Raw genomic sequence first — 25,892 nt, 5'->3', positions numbered from 1 at the left:
TATAGCTAAAAGTCGTACCCGTTAAAGCGTATTATAGTATTAAAAAGGTAAAAAGGGTACACTAGTAGTTAAAAAGGGCGTTTAGAATTATTAAAAAGGAAAATCCGGATTTTACTAACGACGAATACCTCTAGATAGTACTTAAATATTATAACGATACTATAGGGCCTAACGGACTTATACTAACGCTATTAGTATTTAGAGTATATTTAAGAACGACCTTAGCCTCGCTACCGTTACTAAGCATAAGCTAACGAGCCTAAGTAGTTAAAAAAGTAATATAAGTACTACGTAAAATAAGTATAAGAAAGTAAGTTAACGAAGTAATTACTATACGTAATAGGCCCGATATAGGGGATAATTTAGATATATTACTAAATTCGGATATACGAGTATAGCGCGAAATTACTTAATAGTAGGCTGGGCTATATTAGTTAATTTTTATTAACGAGCGCTCTTATATAGTTATGAGAGATCGCGACTAGCTACTCGAAGTATTAATTATAATAGTTAGACCGTACTATATAGATCCTAACGAGGTGATTTCTAACTTATAAAAAAAAGAAGAGCTAGGGGAAATTATATAACCCGCGGTAGAGGCATAGGAAATTATCCTTAATAAAATCGTCGTAGTAGTATTAATAAACGACAAGGAAGAGGATATTACTAAAAGGGCACTAATATTACTAGCGAGACGTCGCAAAAGACCACGACGGTAAGCCTTAACGTAGTAATTTATTACTAATAACGAGGTAATTAATACTTTTTATATAGTAAAAGAGAAAGCCGATTTCGAGCTAGTAGTTAAACTACGTAAAGAAAGCGTAATTATAACTATTAAAAAGCTATATAAGGGATTAGATCTTATCGAAGCAAATACTCTTTACGATCGAGGGGTCTATCGATTTATCTTATACGACTTAGAAAAATATATAAACCTCTATATATTTAAATTACGAATAGTTCGTAAGATTAAAAGGAAAAGAATACCCTAGCCGTACGAGAAGTTTAGATACGTAATTTAGGGGTACGGCGACGTCGAAAAAGCGACGCTACTTATATAATTACTTATTATATAGCGCTATAGCTAACGATTAATAATAGTATTAATAGCATTGCTACGGAAGAAGGGATACGAGATTTAAAGCCGTGATATTACCTAGGCCTATACCTAATCGGCTATAGGGCTTATAAAGAAAATCCTAGCCTATTTACTAAAGGAAATAGTTAGTAAGTACCTAGAAGGCACGATTATTAAAGTGCTTAAGCTATTATATAGGCTCGTAGAATCGGGTACTTATTAGTGGGCTACCTACTACGATTTTTATATTAATTAACTATTAATAGTTACTTCTATATACGACCCGTGCTTACTAGTCGCGGAGTATAAAAGTAACTAATTTAGGATCGTCGGAATATAGACTGATAATATATTAAGCCTATTTAATATTAACTTTATAAAAAAAGAGAATAAAGAGCTTTAGAAAGCGGGCTTTATAGCGAAGCTAAAAAAGGTCTTTATAATAAATACCCCCCTAGTATTTAATAACGGGATTCTTATAATTAAAAAAGAAACCGTCGTTTTTTAATAAAAGGGGCAGGGCGAGAAGATTAACCTCGTTAATCTAAATATAACTAATATTAAGAAGTAATATAAGACTAAGCTCGCGCGAGGGGTATATATTACGAATATTTATTAGCCCGAGGTAACTTTTAATTACGCTAAGGTAGCGTAGGTTATAAATCTAACTAAACGAGACGTTAAAGTACTTAATAAGCGGCTTAAGTAGTAGTAAACGAATCTCGATCGAGGTCTTATTTACTACCCGATTAACCTTATAATTAATAAGCTTTATATCTTCGTTAATAGGTTATTTATAAATAATAACGACCTTACTTTATAATTAGGGTATATTATTATCCTAGCTAACGAGAGTATAAGTAAGAGCGAATTTACTATATATAGTAATATAATCTATTACTTATTAACTAAAAGTAAGCGGGTAATAAGAAGTATATTAGCGTTAGAGGTTTATAGTATAATTAACGGCGTTAACCTCTCTTATATAATTTTAATAATACTAAAAAGAATTACCGATCGAATTAGCCTTTTACCTATTCTAACGGTTATCTATATAGATTCCTACTCGTTATACGAATACCTTATTAAATTAAAAACGACGAAAGAAAAGAGGCTTATAATTAATATTATAGCCCTTAGGTAATCGTAAGAAAGGCGCAAGATACTTAAGATCTATTAGATTAATAATAAAAATAACCTTATAGACGCTTTTATAAAACTAGTACTAAATAAGGGATTAAAGTAATTCGTAAGTAGTAGAAAAGTTATTATATAAATAGAGGGATAGGTTATACGAAAAGAGTAGAGAAAAAGGGGAAAAGGAGACGACTTAATAAACGGGCCCGAGGTCGAATTATACCTCTAACCATAATAGTTAAATTAATAAAAAAAAGAGAAAGTTAGTATCGGACTAGAAGTCTAATTCGACCGCGGTATATAGCCGACTATATAGGGGCTAATTAGGGGCCCTATTTACGATTATTATAGCTAGCCTAACCTACGGTTAGAACCTCCTTTTTATACTTACTACGCAGATATTTATATAGTTTAATTAATCTCTTCGTTAACTACGGTTCGAACTAACTACCCTATAATAGGGATACTAACAGTACGTGTCTCTCATACTATTGAATGCTAGGTTCTGTCAGCAAGATTCCCAACTCGCCCTCGATAAACCCCATGAATGGGAGATGACATATTATCGCATAGGCATTCTCACTAAGACCGTATACGGCTCGCAATCTTAGCACAGCTTGAGTCATGTCGAGATCAAGGCAAAACTTGAGACGACGTATGTATTTCCCGACTCCACGGATGCTATCCTCATTTAGAAACGTTGTCGTAAGCTGTACCCAATTCTTCTTCTAGATTATTTCGAGCACTTCTCAGAAAGAACGACAAACTGATATAACTCCCGCTCGTTTCGAGAGTGGAACCAGCTCACAAAGCAGAGACACGCGCCTTAAACTACCAAATGCATCAAATCCTGTTTGGGCTTGAGTTCAGAGTGTCTTCAGACCCGCCATACCCTTGCAAAACTGCCACCTTCCTGTGCCGGAATCTTTCCTATCTCTTGCCAAAGCCAAGCTACCACACTAGGGTAGTCATCGAAAGATTCAGAGACGGGCAAAAATTGTGAAAGTGAAGGCCCTTAGCCGATCAATAGGTGCGATGCTAAGTCTGCATGGCGGGCAACATGGCCTGGTCCGGCAAAAGCATGGACGCGTCAATGGGGATTTGTCCAGGCCCATCCAGCATCATAATCTCCCAAAACGACTGGTCCATCGCCACTCCCCCGAGCCAAGACATGTTCGGGTCTGTCATCATCCCCACGTGAGGGACCATTTGCGCTTGCTGCTGCTGCTGTTGCTGCTCCTGCTGCTGCTGGTGCTCCGTCGCCATCTGCTCCTGAGGCGGCTGCCCAACAACCTTGTTCAGGTACCACTGACGGATCCACCTCGCCCGGTACGCATAATTCGCCCAGCGCGAGCTCTCGTCCTCGAAGATCCGCCTCTTTTGCCCGACGATCAGCGCCACGTTGTCCGCCTCCTCGAACCGATCCGCCAACCGCCGCGCTATATCGGGAAGGTCGAGCTTCTGGCGCGCCAGCATCACGTCCCAATCACTTGCCGAGTCTTCCAACAGCAGTCGGTGCGAAGACATCATTGTATGTGCTACATCTGCAACGGTGTTGAAGGGTAGATATGCAAATGCTTCAGCCGGGATGGCGAGTAGCGCGTCCATGGCGATCTGGATCGCCTGGTGGCAGAACCAGAGTGACTCGGTCCTACTGAACTGCTCCATGGCGGACATAGCCTCCGAAGGGCTGGCTCCTCGCATGCCGATGCATGGTTCGTATAGTCTAACCATCAGTGCGCCGTAGTGTGCCCAAACCATTGCTATACGACGTGTACGGTTAGTATAATTGACTGTGGGCTCGTTTCCTTGTTGCCGAGAAGTTCACTTACGGTTCTCCTTCTTGATGGCGGGTTCTTCAGACTCGAGAGAGCAGATCTCTTTGCGAAGTGATGCTAGCACCGCACTAAAGTGTTCCCGAAAGATGGGTAGAGGCTCCCCTTCCTCTCTATCTGGGCTTGGAAAGACAGCGCGAATGCGGTCCCCTAGATGTTGCATGCGAACGAGGGCAAGTAGATTCTGATCTGTCGGTATAGCGTCCGCCTCGCGAATGGCTTTGGAACATCGTGCGATCTGGGGCGTATACTGTATCTGCGAGTGCCTCCTTATGGCGGCGGGCACACTGGCAAAGATGATCAGTTTCGTTCCACGCTTCACTATACAAAAGCGGGCGAAAGGTAACACACCTTGACGCAATGAAATAGCCGCCTAGAATTGCTCTTTGCTCTTCAAGAGTTGGTTTTGGTGCTTCGAATTGTTTTCCGCCCCGTCCCAAGACTGCCCACGCATCATTCAATAAGGTTTTCGGCATCCAACTCACGGGGCCTGCTAGAGTGTACATGGTCATGTCCATAACCAGACCGATGGCTAGCTGGAGGAGGGTGTTTGCGTTGATACCCATCTGTAGGTGGACATCGCCCCTGTAAGATACAAAATTATCAGATAATCACGCTTCGACAACAGCACGGGCCCGGAACCAATGCATCGAGAAACGACTCATTACTACCACTTACCAGGCGACATAGACAATCAAACCTTGGAGCAGCTCAATCTTCTTCTCCTTATGAACTATGATGTGCATAGCTGCATGCTTGCGGACCCAGTCGTCGACTGACTTTTGTACTGTGGCTGTCTGGGGTACAATGGCTTGCATAATACACCAGAACAAAAATCGCTTCTGGTTGTGGAGATCCCTTGCTGTAACTTCGGGCTCGATGGGCACAAATGGGAAGTTGGGAACCATACGCGTCCGGTAGATGGAAAGGTACTCCTCAGCCTTCTCGGCAGCGATGGTGAACCCCGGCAAGAGCTGATAGGAACCGCTGGGAAACCCAGCCTCTGGAGTCGGCATAGAATGACAATCTTGGGTGCCGGCTGAACTGTTAACACTTGGAGATGCGTCTGTGCTTACTTGATGGGTGACGCCTGGTATAGTCAACCCAGTGCATGGCATCAAGCGCGGGTCCTCGCTGCTGGGGCTGGGCCCGGTTGCCGGCTGCCCTTGTGTCTCTCCTGACTGCTGCTGTGTCTGAAAAAGGCTGACTAGGCCATCTATCTTCTTCTCCAGCTCAGTTACACGACTACGGAGTAGGCATTTAGCTTCATGTTCTGCTCAAAGACACCAGTGAGGAGAAGTGAGAAGGAGGACCGGGTGATCTGCAGCTAGCTTGAAAAGCAGGATGCAACAAAACACATTCCGTGTGAATTCATCGGGTCTTTGGACTGACCTTGACTTTCCCCGTTTCTTCCTCGGGACCGGCTCCGGTACTTGACATCGTATGCTCATGCGGGAGCAGCTTGGCATACCAGCGATGTCAGCGGGCTCTGGTAGATACACACAACTGTAGCCAACAGAGGCAGAACTGCTCACCGTATGCAATCGGCGTGTTCGCTATGTTCCGAACCCGGTTGCCACCGACACCGTATCTTGAGGCGAGCGCAATTGGTGCAAGCTCGGGACTTCTTTGTGTGACTATGCGCAAAGTCGGGGCTGCTGGCGTCATCGTTTGGCGACATCGTTTGTAATGTTTCCCAACAACAACCCGAGCTTAGAGATATTTACGGAGCATTCGCGTCTCAGAAAATGGAGACAGAAAATGTGAATGAAAGTAAGGGCACTTTAGTTAGGCGCGAATTAGATGGCAATGTTGGGGCGAGGGAGCTCGAGAGTGATGGAACGGACGGCATGCAAGAGTCCGGGGGCCGGTGCATTCTTAAGATCCGTAGATGGATTATCGGAATGTAAGGGGGCTACTTGATTGGCTTCATCACCGTTGTGGAGGACGGCGTCGGAGGTCATTTTCAGCCCCGACATCCGACTTTTCACACCAAAACTGCTGCCCTGGGCCCAAGCTCCTTTGTAAACGGCGGCCGCCAACATCCAAAGATCTTTTTCTTGCGTCCGAGTATCCACTGTAAGCACCAGTGATCCTGACCCTGTTGCGTGTGTCGGACTCAGTCTTCATCTGCAGAGCTTTAGGGACTTTGTTGTGATTTTTACACGTAATACTAAAGATGATTAAGGCTGAGGGATCTTGACTTTTGTGTGTGGCTACTGGCGCTAAACCCGGCTTGGCATGCTGACTTTGACATGTCTCCCGTGTTATTCTCCGTACGGACCGGTAACATGATGTGGGATCTGCATGTGTAGAAGGTGAAAGATTCAAAGTCGATGAGTCTCATAATAGTCATGAAGAATGATTGTATTTAAGAAAATAGTCGCTGGGCAGAGAAATTGAACATTTGGCATTCGCACAAGCAACCACACCACGCTTTGCAACTTTATTTGACCAATTTCATTGGTACCATCAGCGAAGATGCCTGTCGAACCAAGGTGGGTTCACACTGCAGCTACTATGGGGCTACGGAGACACGTTCCGGGCTTGATGACCTAACAGTGTCCCTAGAACGACAACCTCACTCTCGATACCACGAACGAGTGGAGAGAAGTTCAGCGATGCAGAACTAGAGAAGACCTCTCCAGCCCAAGATGCCACCGCAGAAGAGTATCCCACTGGTGCGAGCCTGGCCATCATCACAATTGGCCTATTCCTTGCGGTTTTGTGCTTTGGACTTGTACGTGTCAATTGCTTTCTGGGGCATTGTGTCTCCCTGTCGATGCAACACATGGCTGACAGCACCCATCCTCATCTAGGATCGCTCAATCTTGGGAACTGCGATCCCGGTAATCACATCCGAGTTTGAGTCTTTACCGGATGTAGCGTGGTATGGCTCCGCGTACCTCTTCACCATGTGTTCGTTCCAGCTCTTTTTCGGCAAATTGTACGCCGAGTTCAACGCCAAATGGGTCTTCCTTGTTGCTCTCTTCATCTTTGAGGTGGGGTCCATTGTCTGCGCCGTGGCTCCGAGCTCCGTGGTTCTTATTGTCGGCCGAGCCATCTCCGGAGTCGGTGCCGCTGGACTCATGTCCGGCGCTCTCATTGTAAGTCTTTCCAACAAGGCTTGGCGTTTCTCGATTTCTACGGAACCTTATTGACTAATCCAATCGCGACTCAGATTTTGGCTAGAAGTGTGCCTCTTCACAGACGCCCGCAGTTCACCGCAGCAGTTGGCGCGGCGGGCGGGATCTCGCAGTGCATAGCGCCGACTCTTGGCGGCGTTTTTGTTGATAAGGCTACTTGGAGTAGGACTTCTTTTACCCCCTCATCATGTGATGTAGCAGGACACTGACGCACATCAGGATGGTGCTTCTGGATCAACCTTCCTCTTGGCGGTGTGACCTTCCTGGTGGTTCTCTTCCTCCTGAAGCTACCGACGCCGCCGAAGAAGCAGACACAAAGCGTGCGGGAGTTTATTTCAAACTTTGACTTGGTAGGGACACTGCTCCTCATACCTTGGATTATCTGTCTTCTCCTCGCCTTGCAGTGGGGCGGAACTGAATATCCCTGGAGTAATTGGCGCATAATCCTGTGCTGGTGCCTCTTTGCGGTCTGCTTCCTTTTATGGGCACTAGTCCAGTTCCGCGAGGGCGACAAAGCCACCGTCCCATTTCGCATCCTTTTCCAGAGGTCTATGGCCTGTGCTTGCTGGCTTATGCTTCTTCTGTTCTCACTTCTCTTCATCGAAGTGTACTACATCCCCATCTGGTTGCAAGCAGTCAAGAATCACTCTGCCTATCAGAGTGGCATTGACTTATTGGCATCATCGGTTTCCTTGTCAGTGGCTACAATACTTTCTGGATTCTTGGTAAGTTGATAATACATGTACTGTCCATCCTTGGGTCGCTACACCGTGATACTGATCAATTGTCAGACAAGTCACATCGGATACTACGTCCCGCAACTCATCGCTTCATCTGTTATCGCCTCTATCGGAACGGGGCTGATCTACTCGTTTGACGAAAACACGAGTTCAGGCTTCTGGTATTATTTTAACTTGCCCCGAATTTTCAACGCACTCCAGATGCTAACAACCGCTGTAGGATTGCCTCACTTGTTCTTTTAGGAGTGGGCGTGGGTCTGGGCGGGCAGCAGACGTTGATAGCAGTTCAGACCGTGTTCCAAGGTCGTGACGTAGCCCTAGCCACGTCTCTCTTGATTTTCCTGCAAAGTCTCGGTGGCACCGTGTTCTTGGCTGTCGCTCAAAACATCTTCCATTCGAGACTAATCTCCGAGTTGAGCCAAAACGTACCCAACGTAAACCCGGCAGTCGTCATTGACGCGGGCGGTTCCGGACTAGTGGAGTCGATGCGGAGCATCTACCCGGATTCAGTCGACGGCATTATCGGAGCTTACAACAAGGCTCTCCAAAACGTCTTCCTGATTGCCACTGTTCTCGGGTGTTTGACAGTTTTTGGGTGTGTCTTCATCGAGTGGAAAAGCGTTAAGAAGGACAAGACGAAAGGCGGCCAGACTCCGGGTCAGACGAAAAGAGATGGAGACGCGGAGAAGTAGAGCTACTATAGATCCCGGAACTTCCGGTAGTTAACGACTTAAGCATGTATCACTATGCAATAGTGCGGCTTGGAATTGGGAATAATGGCCAAGCACTTTCTATAGATAGTTAAGGGTATGCGAGGTCTGTTCTCAAACCGGGCAATAAAATCGTAAGTGTCACAATCATTCCATGCGCACGTTCCCGTTGACGTCGATCTCCCGATGATTTCAGCGTAAAAGCTCTCCTGACGTCAATAGACAATACTCAATTCGTCTCCCGCGCGCGACGAAGAACATATCTCAGAGCCGCAAACACCCTAGCGATATGTGCAAACCATTAATTGTTTGTGCCGATCTCCCGTAAGTGCCAGCTTCAACGCTCGGAGATCCCCCACGGTCAAGGGGGGACCGAAGGGGCCAGCCGGGGGCCCACGCCTCTTTCAGTATCTCGAAACGACGCCGCAACCGTTTCATCCGTTTGCAAGCTTTAGCTTGGTAATCGTGAAAGAACTCCAGACTTCATACTCAGCCAGCCGACTGCCGACTCATTGGCAAGCTTGGATGTTGCCCGCGTTGCCCGCAACTTCATTCCCTTGTTGGTCACTGTCGTCCCAACGCCGAAAGGACCTGACACGAGGAGACAGCTTCTTGATTGACCGGCCTCTCCCCTCCTGGCCAAGAAGCGCGAGATGATATCCCCCCTCTTCTAATTAATGTTTAATCCGCCTTTTTTCTTCGGTGCCAATTTCTAAGCATGCTTCGGTATGCAGTGCGGCCGAAGAAACGAAACATGTCACGTTTGAGGGATCCGACACCTCTCATTGGACAACTCGGGTCATCTCATCTTTCGAGATGCCCAAGCTTCGCTGCTACCCCTGCTGATCACGGCAACTCGAATACTCCAATTGTGCGATTTTAAGTCTACGCGGTCTCATGATCGGGAGAAGCTTGCCCAGTGCGGAAGGTTAAGAGAGAAAAGGTTCGTATTAGTGGATGAGTGGTGTCGCCGTGCATGTCCCGAAGGTGCTGATAGTTTGAGATCCTGCATGCTGTAATGGTTAGTTTAAATATCATAGAGTCCTCTGCCCCTCTCCTGCAGATCATCGTCCTCTGCAGTGTTTTCAGTGTCTTCGTATTGAAGCAGCGTCTCCTCGTCTCAGCCGTGTCAGCCAGTAATCCGTACAGGATCATCGAGTGTCAAAGTATCCAAGATGAAGTTCAGCATCGTCGCCGTCTATCTCTCCGCCTTTATAGGAGGCTCCTTGGCCGCCGCTCTCAATGGTAAGTATTTCTCGCTTACACCACAAAACTATATTTTCGTAGCTCGTGGCTCACATCTTCGATAGAGCGTCAGGCACCACCTGCGCCGGGCCCCGCTCCCCCGACGCCCAAGGTCATCCCCGTTGTCGTCGGTAGCCCGACTCGTGAGAAGTCTCTGCTCTTCTATCCTGAGGTCGTAAAGGCAAACCCTGGAGACATTGTTCAGTTCCAGTTCTGGCCCAACAACCATACCGTCACTCAGGCCGCGAACACCCAGGCCCCGTGTAACCCTCTCCAGGATACGATGCCGAATGGCGTTCATTCTGGTTTTATCCCGGGAGTTACAGACGGCTCTCCGGTCGGGACTTTCAACGTGCAGGTCGAGAACACCGAGCCCATGCTCATGTACTGCGCTCAAGGCATGCACTGCCAGCTTGGCATGGTCATGATCATTAACCCGTAAGAAAGCCCTGGCTTATCCACCCTCCAAATTTGACAACACTAACAACCCACCAGGAAGGCGGACGCCGATGTCCAAGCGTACAAGATGGCCGCCAAGGGATCACAGATGAACGTCCCTGCCAAGAATGTGGCTGGTGGTTCTGCGGGCAGGATTCCTTCAAATTTGGCTGTTCCGCCTGTTGTGTAAAGGAAATGGCGCAAATATAATAGCGACTGATGTCACAGTGCACTTATATCAAACCTACAAATTGTGATTTATGTTGTTTACATGATGGCTTATCGTCACCTACAAGTTTCGGCGAAGGATACAGTTGAACAAGGTGGAGGCGCTGCTGATGCGGGTTGTCGGCTACAGCTTTGAGGATTTGTGTGCGCGGAGTCTGGTTGGTTATAAATTCGAGGATCGACATTGAATCACGAGACTGCGTTTTCGAGGTGCATATGAGTGACCCTGTCACATTGGTGCGCGAGTGCAAGCTGTTCCGCTCATTCCATTCTTTGACTCTGTCATAATCATAGCTTCCAACGCCGAATGTGAAATGTGTTTGGCAAGAATGGCTGGTGGACTTTGCGGGTTTAGGTCGGCATAAAGACCGAGTTAGCCCACTTACTCTAGAGTACGGGCAACTCGCAACTAAGACAAGGGCGGCGTATCAACGGCGATCTTTAAACCGACTTACATGCATTTAATAGGAGATGGAAAACGTAGGGAATCAAGGTTTGGGGGTCTTCTGAGATGAGTTGGGTGCCGTTTTTTACTATATTAAGTGAACGCGACCTTGCGGTTAAATAAGGTAGTCTCGGACTACTTCATGACGCTCACGTCTTAAGAGAGACAAGATTCAAAGAACCTGCTTGCAATGGCATCTAGCGTGACGGTAGCACGAAACAATTGAATCTGTCTTCCCATGAATCTTTCGTCAGGTAGGCAACGGGAAATTATCCTGCATTTTTACGTCACTCTGCATACATTTGCCCGTGTCAAGGCCCAGACCTTATGTCGAGACATCGGTCTTGTTAACATGGGAAGAGCCAAGACTTTCTACTCACAAAACACCCGTATGCTGCAACTGTCACATTGAAAGAAAAGTTCCCCGTTCCAGCAAAATGCATGTTCTCTCTTTGATCATCACTACATGCACATAAACAAGGTAGACGCAGGTGAAGTAAATTGCTGCAATCGCTGGGAAAGCCCATTTCATTTATCACATTGAGCCTGAGACAGGCGAGCAATCGCCGTTTGGTACTCAATTAGTGTCTGTTGAGCTGAAGACACTGGACGACGGATGCAAGTGTCGGGGGCATAGGAGATAGCTTAACAAACTCACCGTCTCGTAGCCTTGAAGATTGGCCGTACGCCATCACGGTCAACGGCTTAATCAAACACCGCGATACTCCACTCCCGTTGCGTCTCCGCGGCCGGCCGCAAGCTGGCTGATGCATCTCATTGCGGGGCGGACGCCGGTCTCGGACAGTTTTCATCCCCGAGTCCCGCCGCCTAGAAAACCCAAAACACACCGGCCAAGATCAACGATTCCCCCATCTGACACCGAGAACCTCCAGGTTCGTGGCAGATAGTTCCCAGATGTTCGAACTCAAGCGATCCGTCAGGCCTTTCATTCCGATTATTGGTTTTTGTGGATGGATCCTGCGCAGGTAGTCCTGTCAATTGACTCAAGAAAAATCCTCCAGTATCCATATGAGATACCAGTCCGACTATCCACGATTGACGCTTCTACCCGCCTTGGGGTCGCATATTACATATGCTGATCCACTTGGGTGTCCATGCATAGCGGGCAAGGAGGATGCCTTACTATTTCGACCCACGCTATTCGACACTTTGAACAAGGTTTCGGTCCCGAGAGTGTCTCCATAGCCTAGCATTCTAAGATCGCCTATGACTCGTCCCATACCATGCACCAATGATAGTTGTAAGCCGTACGCCTTTACATCTTCAACTTCAAGACGCTGCGGATTGATTGCGTACATGTCTGACAATCCATGACGGAGTCGGTTCGTCTCAAATAGGATGGGTAAATGCGATGACTCTTCCGCTATAAAAGCCCATCATTCTCGTGCATCTGCTTTCGAGGAATGCTCGAGACCAGCTCTCACGCCAATTGTCTGCTCTATCAATCAATATTGAGCTTTTCATCTGCCTATCTATCTTCCTCATAATTTATACGAGCATCTTTACGATGAATACCCAACTCTTATTGGCATTTGCAGGCTTTGCCCTCCTTGCCCAGATCCTTGTCTCCTTTGTTCAGTGGCTTCGCTCCCCCCTACGATCGGTGCCCGGACCTTTGCTGGCTCGCTACACAGACTTTTGGTATTTTCATCGCCTTAAACAGGGAAAATTTGAGAAGGTCAACCAAGAACTACACGAACAATACGGTAAGAGCGTCAAGCGACAGCAAGGAGTATATGTACTAAAGTTTATCCTTTCTCGCCAGGGCCCATCGTCCGCTACGGCCCGAACCGATACAGTATCAACGACGCGGAAGCCCTCAAGACTGTCTATGGCCATGGTACGCAATTCCAGAAGTCAGAATGGTACATCCCGTTCCAGCCGAATGAGGATCAATGGGACGTATTTTCGGATCGCTCGATACAGCGTCATGCTCACAGCAGACGGTTCTACACCAACGCGTATTCAATGACGTCTCTTGTGAACTACGAGCCATACGTGGATGATTGCGGTGCTCTCTTTTCTCAACGTCTTTCAGAGTTTGCCAAGGCTGGCTCTACAGTAGACATCGGACATTGGTTCCAGTGCTTCGCCTTTGATGCTGTCGCAATGATGACCTACGGAAAGCGTCTCGGCTTCCTGGATCGTGGCGAAGACATTGCACAGGTCATTGATAACATCAATAAGAGCTTGGTATACTCGAGCTTGACTGGTATCTTTCCTTCCGTGCATATGTACATTGCACCACTGGTTACCGGCATCACAAAGCGTCTTGGCATGGGAGCGAAGATGATGTATGTCATAGACTTTACGGCGCAGACCATTGAGGAGGAGCGAGCTTCTCCAAAGACGGTCATCGAGGTCAAAGGTGCCGAAGACGGCGCTGCTGTTGGAGAGACGTTCCTCACCAAATTCCTGGCCAAGCACTCCAGCAACCCCACTGAGTTCACCAACTGGCATCTTCTCATCGGCTGCGCCAGCAATGTCTTTGCCGGGTCAGACACGACAGGTATCAGCATCTCAGCCATTGTTTACCACTTGCTCAAGAGCCCTGATGCCTTGGCGAAGCTTCGCGAGGAGATTGCAGACTTCACCAGTCGCGGCGAGCTGTCTCAAGCACCGAGTTTCAAAGAAAGCCAGAAAATGCCGTATCTTCAAGCAGTGATCAAGGAGGCTTTGCGCGTCCATCCAGCTGTGGGCCTGCCGCTCGAGCGCATTGTTCCCGAGGGCGGTGCTACCATCGGCGAGCGTTTCTTTCCGGCTGGAGTGAGTCAATGCTTCCCATGTTCTCAGTCCTCAACTGGTGATCACTAACCATTCAACCGTTCTTGATAGTCCGTCGTTGGAATCAACAGCTGGGTCCACCACAGAAACACAGCCATTTTCGGAGACGATGCCGAGAAATTCAACCCCGATCGTTGGCTGATTGAGAATGAAGAAAGGATCTCCGTGATGAACAGAAACTGGATGCCTGTAAGATGAACCCCCGTTTTCTTATGGTTACCTAACTCTCTTGGGGCATGTGATATCTAACATGAACCGTCTTCCAGTTTGGGCTGGGATCACGCACATGCCTTGGCAAGAATGTGTCTATCTTGGAAATGTCCAAGCTCATTCCTCGACTTATCCGGGACTTTGACTTCAAGCTTGAAGGTGCGGCTGCTACACCAAGAGGTGCCTGGAAAACACGCAACGCATGGTTCGTCAAGCCTAAGAACTTCCACGTCAAGGTGAAGTCGAGGATGGCAGGCAACTAGAATCACCACGAATGGTGTTCTGGGTATGCCAGAAGCATTTGCGCACCTGATCCCGTCCGCAAAGTCAGTGTTATCAAGCCTCCGGGTGTGGACCAAGCAGTCTTCGAGCTGTACTGCATATTTGATAATTTGCTGTCATCACACAATGAGCAAACGAGCGCTTTGGAACCTGTTAAGTTCTAGTACGGTCTGCAAGCGGAGACAACTTCACCATTTGCGGTAGCTCTCGTATGATGTAATGCCTTGAAATTTACAGGGTCTTATTTGAATCTTGATAAAGTAGATAATACTGAAATATGAGCGCCAGGACCTGCCATCTTCCCAGCCCTCTTATGCGTACATGTAACCTCACGCGGAACCCAGCCTGTTTCCTCTTTCGTCACCTAAGTAGCGTGGCTGCTCTCGTCTTTTGATCGATTTATTATCTGGTGGACATCCTTTACAGAGCGCCGCAGTAGCCACAGCTAGTGCACGAGTCGACAACGTAGACGTGATAGCTGTGACGGCCAAGGATGTTACCGGTCGTGTCGTGTCCGCCGGTGGGAACGTTGTTGCAGTACGTGATGCAGTTGGACCGAGCATCTCCACTCTCTTGGTTGTGGCCAGATACTGTGCCGCCAATTGCCGTGCATTCGGCATCCATCACGGGATATTGTTCCAATGTGCACGGAACATAGCTTTGCACAGGTGATGTGACGACGCCGCAGAATTGAGCGGCTGCGCCGCTGGCGAGAACAATGAGGGTGGCGATGGTGAACTGCATGATAATCGCTTGGAGAGGGTGTCCAAAGTAAGATTGAGAGATTCAAGGCTTAAATTATTTTGAAAGTTTGGCGTCAAGTTTGTCGTTGGGAGAAGACGAATCATGTGTTTGAATGCAATGTGGGTGTGTCTCTCGATTTCGTCCGTGAACTGTGTCATGTATTTATACCAATCACTTTCGAACCCTCAAGAGTGATTGAACTTTTCGGATACAGTTTGATTCCGTCTAGCAATGGTCAGATATCCGTTGGCAGGTCGAAAAGCCCTCAATAGCTGATCAAATTGTTACAAAGCGCAACCAACAGTGGTCCTATACGTGGAGACAATTAGGCTGTTGACAGCTCATCACGGAAGGTTGCAAGCAAATCTAGAAGCGATTGTGGTCCGAGTGAGGGGCGGCTCTCCAGATCTCCGCACAGCTATTCAGCAAAGTTATCTGCCTTGGTACAGTATGGCTAGGATCTAGCCGGCGGCATCCGATGTCTTTCGATGCCATTGCGACGGTACCTGCAGGCTCTCCACAGATCGGCTCTTTGCTAGGATGTTTCCCGCCTCGGAGCAACTATAATGGCCCACAGAAAGCGGAATTGACTTCTAAGGTTGGCAACTACTTAAATTGCATCGCATAAAATACATTACCCGCGCGGTAGTATGCTACTCTAACGCCGGTTGCTGACACCAGCCTTATTGGGCTTCTGATGGCACTTTGGCCTTCATTTTGGGATGCCCTGTTTTCTGAAAAGGGCATATCATCGCGATTCGGTTAGTAGACGGTCTATTGCAGAAGCTGGTGTTTTCCTGTTGGTGAGAACAAGTAAAAAGGCGACTTGCGGATTGTGATGGTCACCATCCACACCCAACAGTCTCAATCTCAATGTGAGATTACATTGGAAAAGCCGAGGGCATGTGTGCATCCAAGCAGTTCACCAGACAATTTTCGACACGTTGAACACAATCAAGGAAGCAAGCCTCGCGGCGTGTTGCTGACAAGACATGACTACTCTGGGAGACTCTAGTCGACGAGAGGCATAAACATCTGACCGCTAACGGAGGCGCCTCCCGTCCCGCCCTCATGACACATTCCGGACGGGGTTCCACTTTCAGGGCTCGCCCGATTGCGGGGCCCCTCGGCACAACCACATCGGGAGGCCTGTGGCTGGATCTACCCATGGATGTGTGCGACCACAGGAGATTGTCGGGCACAAGTTGTGTCTGAGACGGCTAGGCCGAATCGCATACCGAATGATCCGGTCAATGATCAAACTATGGCGGCACGGCATGTGTGGCCCATTCAACTTCATCCCACTAGTTGATATATGACATGTGGGCTTGACTGGAATGCGTCCCTCAACGGCCAAGGATCCTAATGTCGACTTCACGGGTTCAAGACTTTATCTCCTGCCAACCAGAGCGCCCCCATTTCGCGTTCCGGTCTATTGTCTCAAGCGCTAGGCTTTCTGTGGCTTTTCTTTACTTTCTTTTTATCGACAAGTCGGGAACAGGGGCCCAGTCTAGGTCGGGAACGAGGACTTTTTCTCCGTCTCATCGATGATGATGCCGAGATGATGACACTCAAAAGGGGGGTGGTACGGCATCGAGTGCCCCATTGTCGCGTGGCGAAGTGCGTTGATTCACTTTCTCAGCGTGCCAAACCACGAGGCAAGGTGTCACTAGCACGCCATCCTCGTTTCTTCTTGTGCCGGCCAACCCCCCGACATCCCCGACTAGTGACTAACGCCAGATCAAATCGATTTGTCTGGGACTGCGGTACGCGATTGGCCGCCGCAGCTTCGGAAAGTTGCTTGCCTTCCTATCCGCGTGGCTATCAGACTGAGACAACTCTTGCAACCCACAAGCCAGACAGACGTGATAAATCAAAGACATTGTACTCGCTCCTGGGGGAGGAGAGACAACTCAGGGGAGGGGCCCCGTTCAAGGTTGTTAGATTCGTCGATCTGGCTGATTATTAACTTTCGGTCGAGCCAATAGGGAGTCGATATTACAGCCTCCCTTTCTCTCCCTGCGTCCGCTCAACAAGTGTCAACATTTCTCGCTTTTCCCTCTGTTCTATGATTTCTTTTCCCCGCCAGGATTGGTGATACTCAAGTGCCGGTGAAGGCTTCTCTGCCAATGTACATAAGAATGGCTTCGTGCTCCGTGATGATGAGATATGTCAATTTTCCCTTAAGCAAATTTAAGCTTTTGCGCTCTCAGTTTCCGCACAAAGAGTCTCGATTGGCGAAGAGATCTTGCTTACTCCTCGTACGATAACGCCCTAATACCGGTTGGGTGGCTTCTCCCTCATCCTCGTTCCGCGCCGCCTGCATCATGTAGGTTTCCATTGTTCTCTCCCACACAATCGGAATGTCTGAATCACGACAAATTGCTGATCAAGTCAGATGAGCCCAGGGCTTCTCGCTTCCCGGGACGACGCTCAGCGTATCAAACTGCAGAATCTGAACTTGTTTGCTTCTGCCGCCTGCGGTGCGCACAGTGCCCGTGTAACCACCCGCAACTCTTCTCCTTCGCTTTGGCGCTCGACTGTCTGAGCCAGCTTGGGTTCCAGGCTTGCGTTCATCGTTGTACAAGCCACCCTTCTCGCACACGGATCTGGTTGTGTTCCGAAGATAATCTGCGAGCTCGGACGTCTCCCAGCTTTCCCTTTCGTCGCCCCGCTCTTGTCCGTCCCATTGCAGCACGCATTGCAGAAAACTTCCCACCCGATCCTGCGGCGCAGACTGGAAGGTTATTTTGAGTGCCTCAAGTGATTCGCCTTTTCTTCCTTCTCCCCATCACGCTGCGATTTCCGTTTCAGGAAAAGGCCGTGGTTGAAGGATTATTGCCACGACTCTTTGGAGGGGAGAAGAAAAGAAAAAAGGACTTGTTTAACGCCCCGTGTCTCTCCTCTCTTCCACGCGCATCTAAGACATATTTCACCACCGACTTGCGTGCGACAACAAACGCCCCCCCGTGGCAGATTTCTCCAAGAACTTATTAAAGAGCCAACAAGCCTCTTTCGTCTCACTCTTTTCGAAACTCCTTAACGCCGAAAGCTTTTCATCGCCCAATATGGTTCTCGTGAACGCTCAGGACCCCATGCCGCAGGCCGCGGCGGCGCAGAGAAATGCGTTGCCGGATTATGTCACCACCCCCAACGCCGTCTTTAGCGATGAGGGTGTGCAGTGGAGATACGGCAGGGCGCCAGATTACACGAAAACGCGCAAAGTTTGGAGAGAAGGTAAGATCACATCACTCTCAAAACGTCATACTTCTATCCACCCGGTGTATTGGGAGGTCTCAATCTGACAACACTACTTCTCTAGGGAGGAAGATGAACCACAAGGCGGGCAGTCTCGAAGAGATTGTAGAGAACCTGGTGAAGAACTGGGAGGTTGAAGCCTCTTTCAAGACGAAGCTCGACGACTGGAGGACCGTCGACCACGCCAACTACACCTTCTCCGTGAACGGCGGCGCGCCGCAGACGGGCGAGCACATGCTCAAGGTCGGCACCTACAACGCCGTCATCACGCCCAATGAGTACTACAGCCCAGACTACTCAGACTTTGCATCCAGTCACAAGACGTTCAAGCGCATGATGCCCACTTTCGCCTGGGAGGTCATTGAGGTCTACAGTGGCCCGCCGTGCATCGCATTCAAGTGGCGTCACTGGGGGGTCATGAAGAATGACTACGTCGGCTTCAACGAGTGAGTGTGCTCTCCCCCCCCCCCCCCCCCCCCCGTCACACTGTTCTGTTCGACGTGCCTCTGCTTTGCCACCCTCACTTAGCAGACATCTGTCATTTTCTTCTTAATCGGTTGTGGTCGTGTAACTGCGACTGACAAAAATGCACGTGTACAGCAAAGGAGACAAGGTCACCGCCAAGGCTCACGGTGGACAGATCGACATTGAAGGTGTGACGATCGCGCGTGTGGACGATCAGCTGCGACTGCAGGGCGTGGACACATGGTTCGACTCACTGCAAATGTTCCGGCAGATTGCCCCAGATGGCGTGGTGAAGAAGGAGGCCAAGACTGATAACCGCGGCCCGGAAGCGAGGTTCGATGAGGCGGTGGCACAGGATGTCCAGCTGTCGGCGGAGGACATAAGCAAATTGCACACTGATGTTGTTGATAGCAAGAGGTCAGGAGGGTGCCCGGTGATGATGAATAGAGAGTAAGGCAAATGTGGTTGGTCGGGGTGTGTATAGAGACTAGTGAGGCTATGACGTGATGGTCAACATGAATATCCAAGCAAAATACATAAGGCGGCTGAGAGGGAGCTGAGGGAATGATGAGGTTTCTTTCGATTAATAATGAGATACAACGTCTGTCAGCGTTACAGATCCCGTCATGTTGAGTTTGTGTATGTGTCGCTGCAGCCCGCGAGGCTACTGACAGGGTAATCGGCTCCACGTCTATGCGAAGTTCATGGTGTATCCAGGTCCACGGGCCTGGCCCATGTTATTTGATGCACTGCCCATCTGCGGTAGGCAAACGAAGCTGCGGTGCCGGCATTGTTCCCGGATTCCGCGGCGGGTCCAGCCGTTCTCGGTCTTTGACACTACTCCTCAACTTTGCTTCAAGCTTCCCCAAATATCAAGATAGAGGGAAAAGATATTGATAACGAGGGTCTGAAATTCGCGATAACAAGGTCCAGATTTCATTTTTGATCCTTCAGATTTCGGCTCGCTATCTCTCCGAAAGCCTGCCTATCGCTCTGAACATGGACCATTGATAGCTGCCGATAGACGTGCTGAAGAGAATCGTTCCTGAGTGCCAAGATCTCAAATACAGGGGCTCCTGGAGATCCACAGCATCAAATCACTCATGATGCACTCATTGTTCAACCGACTACCTGGGCGTTGGAGACTTATGAAGGGCATTGACCAATGGAAACCGCCACTTTATTGTACCTGAAATATCTCCAGCCCTTATGAGAGGTAGCACAATGAAAGCCGACTCAAAGAATGCGAACAGTTTCTGTCTTTGCAAGTCTCGTCATTTAGACAGCTCTTGCGCGATCAGTTTCTGGCGGGGACTTCGACCTTGGTTGTGGGACGTACAAGGATGTCAACGACAAGAGGGGTCAAACCACCGGCATGGAATCGGCTCTATCTCTCCATCTAACCTCATATAAATGGTGGATGAGGGGGTCTTGGAAATGGTTTTCCAACTCTTAGAGTTATTCCAACTCACCTTCTTTCAACCGTGTTTCCGTCTGTGTTCGTCGCCATGTTCGCGTCGCATACCCAAGGCGGTTCCTGGCTTAGGGCTGGAGCCATTGGCGCCTTGCTCTTTGCTGCTGCATCGGGAAGTCCAATCGTCGGCAACAGCTCTCTGGTTGCTCATATCCCATCGTACGGATCCTATGTCGGAAAGACTCTATTTAACACTACGTCCGGTTACCCGCTTGCGAGTCCGGTTGACGTATGGTATGGCATCGACTACGCAGAACAACCCATCGGCGACCTTCGTTTTGCTCCGGTCGGCTGGCCATCTTCCTCGAACGGAACAAAGGACGTCACGTCGTATGGTAAAGTCTGCATACAAGAGCCTGGAAACTCAAACTTGGTCACGTTTATCACGACTGCACTGGAGTATGGCGAGGACTGCCTCAACCTCAATGTCTACAGGCCGACGGGCGTGAGCGCTGATGAGAAGTTACCCGTTTTGGTTTGGATTTATGGCGTGAGTCTCGCTCCGACCTTTTTATGACGTATTCCAATTTGATTGCCGACTGACTGGGTTCATAGGGCCTTTTCCGCAACGGCGCTGGCATCACCTTTGACGGAGCTTCACTCGTTGCCTCCTCCCCAGAACCACTGATTGTCGTGACGTTCAACTACAGAGCATGTCCATTCTCAATATCCCAAAATTGAGGATTCTCACTAATATGGACTTCTTAGCTGGCCGCTCTGGGCTTCCTAGCAAACCCCGTCCTCTCAGACCTCGGCAACGTCAACCTCGGTCTCCAGGATCAACACCAGCTTCTCCGCTTCGTCCATCGGTACATCTCCGCATTTGGAGGTGACCCCGAACGCGTCACTCTGGGGGGCAAGTCAGCAGGCGCTCACTCTGTGGGCTTTCACTACCAGAATACCTTCACTCCTGGCGAAGAGCTATTTCAGCAGGCAATCTTCCAGTCTGGCGGTCCAACGGGACGGTCGTTTCCCAGCGCTTCGGACCCGTTAACGGTTAGGCAGTTTGAGCGGTATGTGAGCGGAGTTGGTTGTCAGAGTAATGAAACCGCCGAGAATTTGCTTTCGTGCTTGAGAGCCGTGGATGTTGAAGTGCTTGAGGAGACGGCGACTGCTTTGCTAGCGGCGTATCGATACAACGGCACCCATCCTTTTCAGCCTGTGTCTGGTGAGTATTCCTCATTCTTCTCGACGACTCCGCCTTGCAGGATAATGATATTAAATATGGTAAGACTAACTTGCTTCTCAGATGCTGTCATCATTCCGCGTCTCCCGTCCGAAACCTGGGACTCTAACACATGGAACCACCTGCCGGCGCTGACATCGTTCATCACCGACGAGGGCAGTCTGTACGCTCCCACCAACCTGACCACGGACGATGAAGCATGGGGCTGGCTCTCCAATCTCTATCCCGGGCTCAACGAAAGCGATAGAGAGGTCTTCTCCCGGCTGTATCCGGATCCCGAGACCGATCCTGCAAGCCCTTTTGCAGACTCCCGGGGCCAATCTGCTCAGTTCACCCGACTCACTGCGGTTTACGGCGAAACGTCCTACATCAGCGCCTCTCAGGAGATTGCGACGCGTCTGTCTGCCGCAGAAGTTCCCGTATGGAAACTGCACTGGAACACCAACAACAGCGTGGCCTCATACCTCGGGATCTCGCATGGCTCTGACGTTCCGTATGCCTGGGCCGAGCCGGATACGCAATACCCGCAAGCTGGGACCATTCTATCTAGATTCTACGCCAGCTTTGTTGTTAGTGGTGACCCGAATAAGTTCAAAGCTGCAGGCGCCGCTGAGTGGAAGAACTACCTTGAACCAGGCTCAGACGGTCTAGGGTGGCAGGTGAACGTGAGTAAGAATGAGACATGGCTCGAGAAGGATGACATTCGAAGGGAGGCCATCGAGTACTGGAGATCCATCCCGGAGAAGCTGGATCATTAGCCTGAGTATCAAGCCGTTTAAATGACATATTCTGTACCACAGAGGCCCAGTCGTCTCGAACTGAACAGCTTTTTCTCCTGCTAAAGGTCACGTGCAGCAAACGACATCATCTTTCTTTGATGCTCCATATCCTCTCAGATTTCTCCAGCAGGCGTGTCTGCATTTCCAAAATCTTCACCTTCGAATTGCTGAGTTCAAGGCACGTCTTAATAGGAAGGTACTACTTGCGGTGTCTTCTTCGTTCCCTTTGACGGATACTGGAAGCAGGCAGGAGCAACCAGCCCCTTCCATTTCAACCTCCCACCTCTCTCTCTCACGCCTTCTCAGTCTCGACTCTTTCTCCTCACTCACTCGCCCTCATTTCTCACTGAGATTCCCGTGGTCAAGTTCATTTCTCTTTCATACTTTTTCACTCTCACAACTGTCAACCGATCTATGCTTCGCCTAGCCCCGACTCCAATCAAACTACCGATCTGCCCGAACGAAAGAGCCGGAATTTCGCCAATATAAATACCAATAGCCCACCTCTTGATGACTCGGAGATCATTCTTGACGATGTCTCAAACTCCCTTGATCATGATGGTCTTCGGAGACCGCCGTCGTCTCACCGCCCGTCCAGAAACCTACCATCAACTCATGGATGACGCTCGGAATGCCTTTGGCAGCAAAGCCGTCAACTTGACTGTTCATTGCACTTCGAAGTCTAGAGAACCGGAGTTTGAACTTGATCAGTCAGCATACAGAGCGGTCGAGGACGGTTGGGTCCTTCGCTTGGAGCCAAAGGCTGCTCCGATCATCAAGCTCGAGTGTAAACCTCAGGAGGCGCCCAAGCGGAAATGAGCGTGCTCTGGTGACATCGCCGGGTCAGCCCTGCTGGTCATTAATGTCAATGTCAGGACTTGTAAGTTTTTGAGCACGAAAATGAGAAAGTTTCAGATGGCCAGCTGATACGTTACTGAAGTGACTGGCGAAACCTTTTCGTTGAGGATCTCACCAGCCGCCACCGTCGAAGAACTCGAAACTGCTGTAGAGGCCAGAGTGGGTATATACCCTGAAGAATATGACATCATTTTCAATGGCCTGCAATTAGACTATGACGAAACATTGGAGAGGCACTCTATCACCGACAACGACACTCTCAATTTGATTCGTACGGGGCTCAATCGGCAATCTACCTCTTATTACCATCCCGCTTGAGAGTGCCGTCACCAGGGCCATTTTGAAGGACACCGCCGCAAACATGGAGTGCAGCTACCTCTCCTGGGAAGTCGATGCCTTGGTCAACCCATTACGCGAAGTCACAGAGACTTGTACCTTCAACCCCCAAACCCCTTTAGCATACTTCGCCCACAACTACGTCCTATCCTTCGACGACTTTGTATCTTACCTCAACGAAGCTCTATTGCATTCAACTTCATCCCACAGACCGACTTGGACAAGGCAGCAAAGTCGTCCGTCACTCTGAACCCGAACACCATCGCCGAGGTCTTTCTCGTCTTCAGAGGCGTAGTCAGTGGTAAGAACGAAGATAATCTTGCGAAACTGGCGAATTTTGACTAGTCCAGTATGGTCGGCACCGACGTGGACGGGATGGAGGACCAGAGCAAGTTCCGCGTCATTGAGTGGGGAGGCGTGGAGGTGAACCTGGAGCTAGAATAATTGAGACACTCTACTGCTCGGCAGAACAGCATGCCTGATGTCTCAGGGCAGGCCAAACATCAAGCGATTGCGAGCTACAGCAGTTTACGGTCGACATGTGGACTCTGGATGGGGAGGTCTAATCATTTCGAGGTATAATGGTGGGGAGCACGAGTTCATGGATTTGCCTAAGAAATCAACGCGTTTTCTGCATATCGTGAACTGAGAAGGATATGAAAGTATATGCTCCGCATTTCAAAGTCTCCATCTTATTCTTCCGTATCATAACGTATCTGCAATAATCCCGTTCCACGAAGACAAAGGGTAACAGTGCTGCAAGACTTCAACTTTTATTCCACGACATACGTGTACGTCAAAAACCATCGACTGCCAGAGCGTTTCAAACAAACAACAACAAGGCTAGAAGACCGAAAAAGCTTGACGTCAACCGGGGAGCCCCACTAGTTGGAGACGCGCTCGGTGTAGTAGTTGTCGTGGTCGCCGGTGCCGATGGATCAGTGATAGGCGAAGAATTCGTCTCGAGCGTCGCCGCTTCAACCTTGAGGTTCGTAGAGTTGAAGCAGTTATCCGCTGTCACCGGGGTAACCTTGGACGCGTCTTCCGTAAAGATGATATCGACACACTATCACAGTCAGCCACACGATCTCATCTCGCACTTTCCCATCCCAGTAGTGTTGCGCACTTCCACGAGGCATGAAATATTTGGGAAGACGGTAACACTTGGTCAGACAACGTACGCTGAACAACGCCGCACCATGCTGTGCGGCCTCCACGACCTGTATCGACGCCAAATCACCCTCCTTGGGCGTCACACCAGCCGGCAGCGGCACCTTTGGCAGACAGAACGTCCCCTCGTACTCCTGGTTCGAGGGCCCCGTCAGCTGGAACCGGGGCACCATGACCATGGAGTAGTTCTTCGGCGACTCGCCGAGGCCGAGGTTGATGTACATGAGCGCCGTCTTGTGTCCCGAGTTCCAGCCCGGTTGGACGGCGAGGGCGCCGCCGCTGATGGGCCAGTGGGTTCTGTTTTGCGTCACGCCGAGGCCGCCACCTGCGTGGTGAGGGGTTCACGTCAGCCTTTGGATACCTAAAGATGCGTGCTCTTGTCTTTGGTCTGTGTAGCAAGACGTAAGAGAGCTTGGTGACGTACATGGATAGGTCCATTGCATTCCGAAGGGGTACGTCTCATTTGTGATGAAGGTGTTACCTCTCCATCCTGGGTAGGAGAGAACTGTGTGGCCGTGGGCCAAGGCCACAAATAGCCAGCATGTGGCAACTACGAAGATGGAAAAGGTCTTCATAATGGACTGTTGATGGTTAAAGTTGGAGGCTCAAGTCTCCGTCAAGCTCTCCCCCCGCCACTGGGCATCCACTTCTTCTTAAGCAATATATCAAGGCCAGAATTAGACACCGCGCAGGTGCTGTGACGTGCCGTTTGCATATGCCAATGTCAGCAACATGACTGCTGAGCTGCTGTGTGGCCAAATGACGGTGGTCGGTGGTCCGGTCGAATAGAGCCTTGTCGTCGTGATGCATGTCAGCCCTACCAAGGGACGGACGTCGAATGGCTGGAGCGCTGATGGAGGTGGCTTACGCCAGCGTCAGCACCGGCTGACGGCCTTGGTCTTTGAGCATAACTCTAAACTACGCGGCCCGTAATGGTAACGCCTGGGACTTACCGACGACAAAATGTGTATATTTGGCACTACCTAGAAAAAAGCATTCACTTGTTTCGTAAACTCTCCTCGGTGGACATTGATATATGATGACGAACGCTCTGTGTAGCTCTGCATCTATTGGTATGGGCCATCGTTATCTCTTTCGCATGAAACCCAGTTCCCTCCAATGATCAGCTGACCCCGAATGTATCTACACTCACTATGTCTCAAGCATGCTACCCAAGGTAAAAGAAAGTAGACCAAAGGTCAGCGATAGTCGTTGACTTGGGAATATGGGAGCCGCGCGACTGTCAAGCCCATTTCAGAATATATTGTGCTTCCTAAGAGTGCTCGTCAACCTGCCTCCATACACAGCCCTAAAGACGAA

General features: G+C 49.4%; 10 protein-coding genes across 10 annotated transcripts; 7 read left to right on the top strand and 3 right to left on the bottom strand.

Annotated features, from left to right (window-relative positions):
* Positions 1-3,256: 3,256 nt before the first annotated feature.
* CLUP02_17818 (uncharacterized protein) lies at positions 3,257-5,721 on the bottom strand (the record flags this gene model as incomplete). Its single annotated transcript, XM_049296722.1, has 5 exons — positions 3,257-3,981; positions 4,051-4,340; positions 4,405-4,638; positions 4,732-5,298; positions 5,558-5,721. 5 exons carry the CDS (start codon positions 5,719-5,721, stop codon positions 3,257-3,259), a joined length of 1,980 nt encoding a protein of 659 aa, XP_049137946.1.
* Positions 5,722-6,534: 813 nt separating this feature from the next.
* Positions 6,535-8,631, top strand: CLUP02_17817 (MFS transporter; the record flags this gene model as incomplete). Its single annotated transcript, XM_049296721.1, has 7 exons — positions 6,535-6,551; positions 6,625-6,793; positions 6,873-7,160; positions 7,235-7,361; positions 7,419-7,924; positions 7,991-8,100; positions 8,160-8,631. 7 exons carry the CDS (start codon positions 6,535-6,537, stop codon positions 8,629-8,631), a joined length of 1,689 nt encoding a protein of 562 aa, XP_049137945.1.
* A 1,193-nt stretch (positions 8,632-9,824) lies between these two features.
* CLUP02_17816 (extracellular serine-rich protein) lies at positions 9,825-10,522 on the top strand (the record flags this gene model as incomplete). Its single annotated transcript, XM_049296720.1, has 3 exons — positions 9,825-9,894; positions 9,960-10,332; positions 10,390-10,522. 3 exons carry the CDS (start codon positions 9,825-9,827, stop codon positions 10,520-10,522), a joined length of 576 nt encoding a protein of 191 aa, XP_049137944.1.
* A 1,735-nt stretch (positions 10,523-12,257) lies between these two features.
* Positions 12,258-14,283, top strand: CLUP02_17815 (cytochrome P450 oxidoreductase; the record flags this gene model as incomplete). The annotated part of the gene is made up of 5 exons (XM_049296719.1): positions 12,258-12,266; positions 12,399-12,732; positions 12,792-13,792; positions 13,862-13,999; positions 14,077-14,283. The coding sequence occupies 5 exons, from the start codon at positions 12,258-12,260 to the stop codon at positions 14,281-14,283; spliced, it is 1,689 nt and encodes a 562-aa protein (XP_049137943.1).
* Positions 14,284-14,722: 439 nt separating this feature from the next.
* Positions 14,723-15,046, bottom strand: CLUP02_17814 (uncharacterized protein; the record flags this gene model as incomplete). The annotated part of the gene is made up of 1 exon (XM_049296718.1): positions 14,723-15,046. The coding sequence occupies one exon, from the start codon at positions 15,044-15,046 to the stop codon at positions 14,723-14,725; it is 324 nt and encodes a 107-aa protein (XP_049137942.1).
* A 2,398-nt stretch (positions 15,047-17,444) lies between these two features.
* Positions 17,445-19,223, top strand: CLUP02_17813 (uncharacterized protein; the record flags this gene model as incomplete). The annotated part of the gene is made up of 4 exons (XM_049296717.1): positions 17,445-17,529; positions 18,023-18,283; positions 18,369-18,750; positions 18,905-19,223. 4 exons carry the CDS (start codon positions 17,445-17,447, stop codon positions 19,221-19,223), a joined length of 1,047 nt encoding a protein of 348 aa, XP_049137941.1.
* A 1,054-nt stretch (positions 19,224-20,277) lies between these two features.
* Positions 20,278-22,187, top strand: CLUP02_17812 (acetylcholinesterase; the record flags this gene model as incomplete). The annotated part of the gene is made up of 5 exons (XM_049296716.1): positions 20,278-20,733; positions 20,799-20,898; positions 20,974-21,256; positions 21,320-21,411; positions 21,493-22,187. The coding sequence occupies 5 exons, from the start codon at positions 20,278-20,280 to the stop codon at positions 22,185-22,187; spliced, it is 1,626 nt and encodes a 541-aa protein (XP_049137940.1).
* A 555-nt stretch (positions 22,188-22,742) lies between these two features.
* On the top strand, positions 22,743-23,384 carry CLUP02_17811 (polyubiquitin; the record flags this gene model as incomplete). The annotated part of the gene is made up of 2 exons (XM_049296715.1): positions 22,743-22,995; positions 23,149-23,384. The coding sequence occupies 2 exons, from the start codon at positions 22,743-22,745 to the stop codon at positions 23,382-23,384; spliced, it is 489 nt and encodes a 162-aa protein (XP_049137939.1).
* A 43-nt stretch (positions 23,385-23,427) lies between these two features.
* Positions 23,428-23,846, top strand: CLUP02_17810 (uncharacterized protein; the record flags this gene model as incomplete). Its single annotated transcript, XM_049296714.1, has 3 exons — positions 23,428-23,484; positions 23,613-23,696; positions 23,748-23,846. 3 exons carry the CDS (start codon positions 23,428-23,430, stop codon positions 23,844-23,846), a joined length of 240 nt encoding a protein of 79 aa, XP_049137938.1.
* Positions 23,847-24,175: 329 nt separating this feature from the next.
* CLUP02_17809 (uncharacterized protein) lies at positions 24,176-25,481 on the bottom strand (the record flags this gene model as incomplete). The annotated part of the gene is made up of 6 exons (XM_049296713.1): positions 24,176-24,212; positions 24,275-24,468; positions 24,503-24,897; positions 24,997-25,176; positions 25,258-25,364; positions 25,441-25,481. The coding sequence occupies 6 exons, from the start codon at positions 25,479-25,481 to the stop codon at positions 24,176-24,178; spliced, it is 954 nt and encodes a 317-aa protein (XP_049137937.1).
* Between the last annotated feature and the right edge of the window lie 411 nt (positions 25,482-25,892).

The sequence above is a fragment of the Colletotrichum lupini genome, chromosome 10, assembly GCF_023278565.1.
Source record: "Colletotrichum lupini chromosome 10, complete sequence".
NCBI lineage: Eukaryota > Fungi > Ascomycota > Sordariomycetes > Glomerellales > Glomerellaceae > Colletotrichum > Colletotrichum lupini.
Note: the sequence above shows the minus strand (reverse complement) of the source record. Positions and strands in the feature narration are given on the sequence as shown.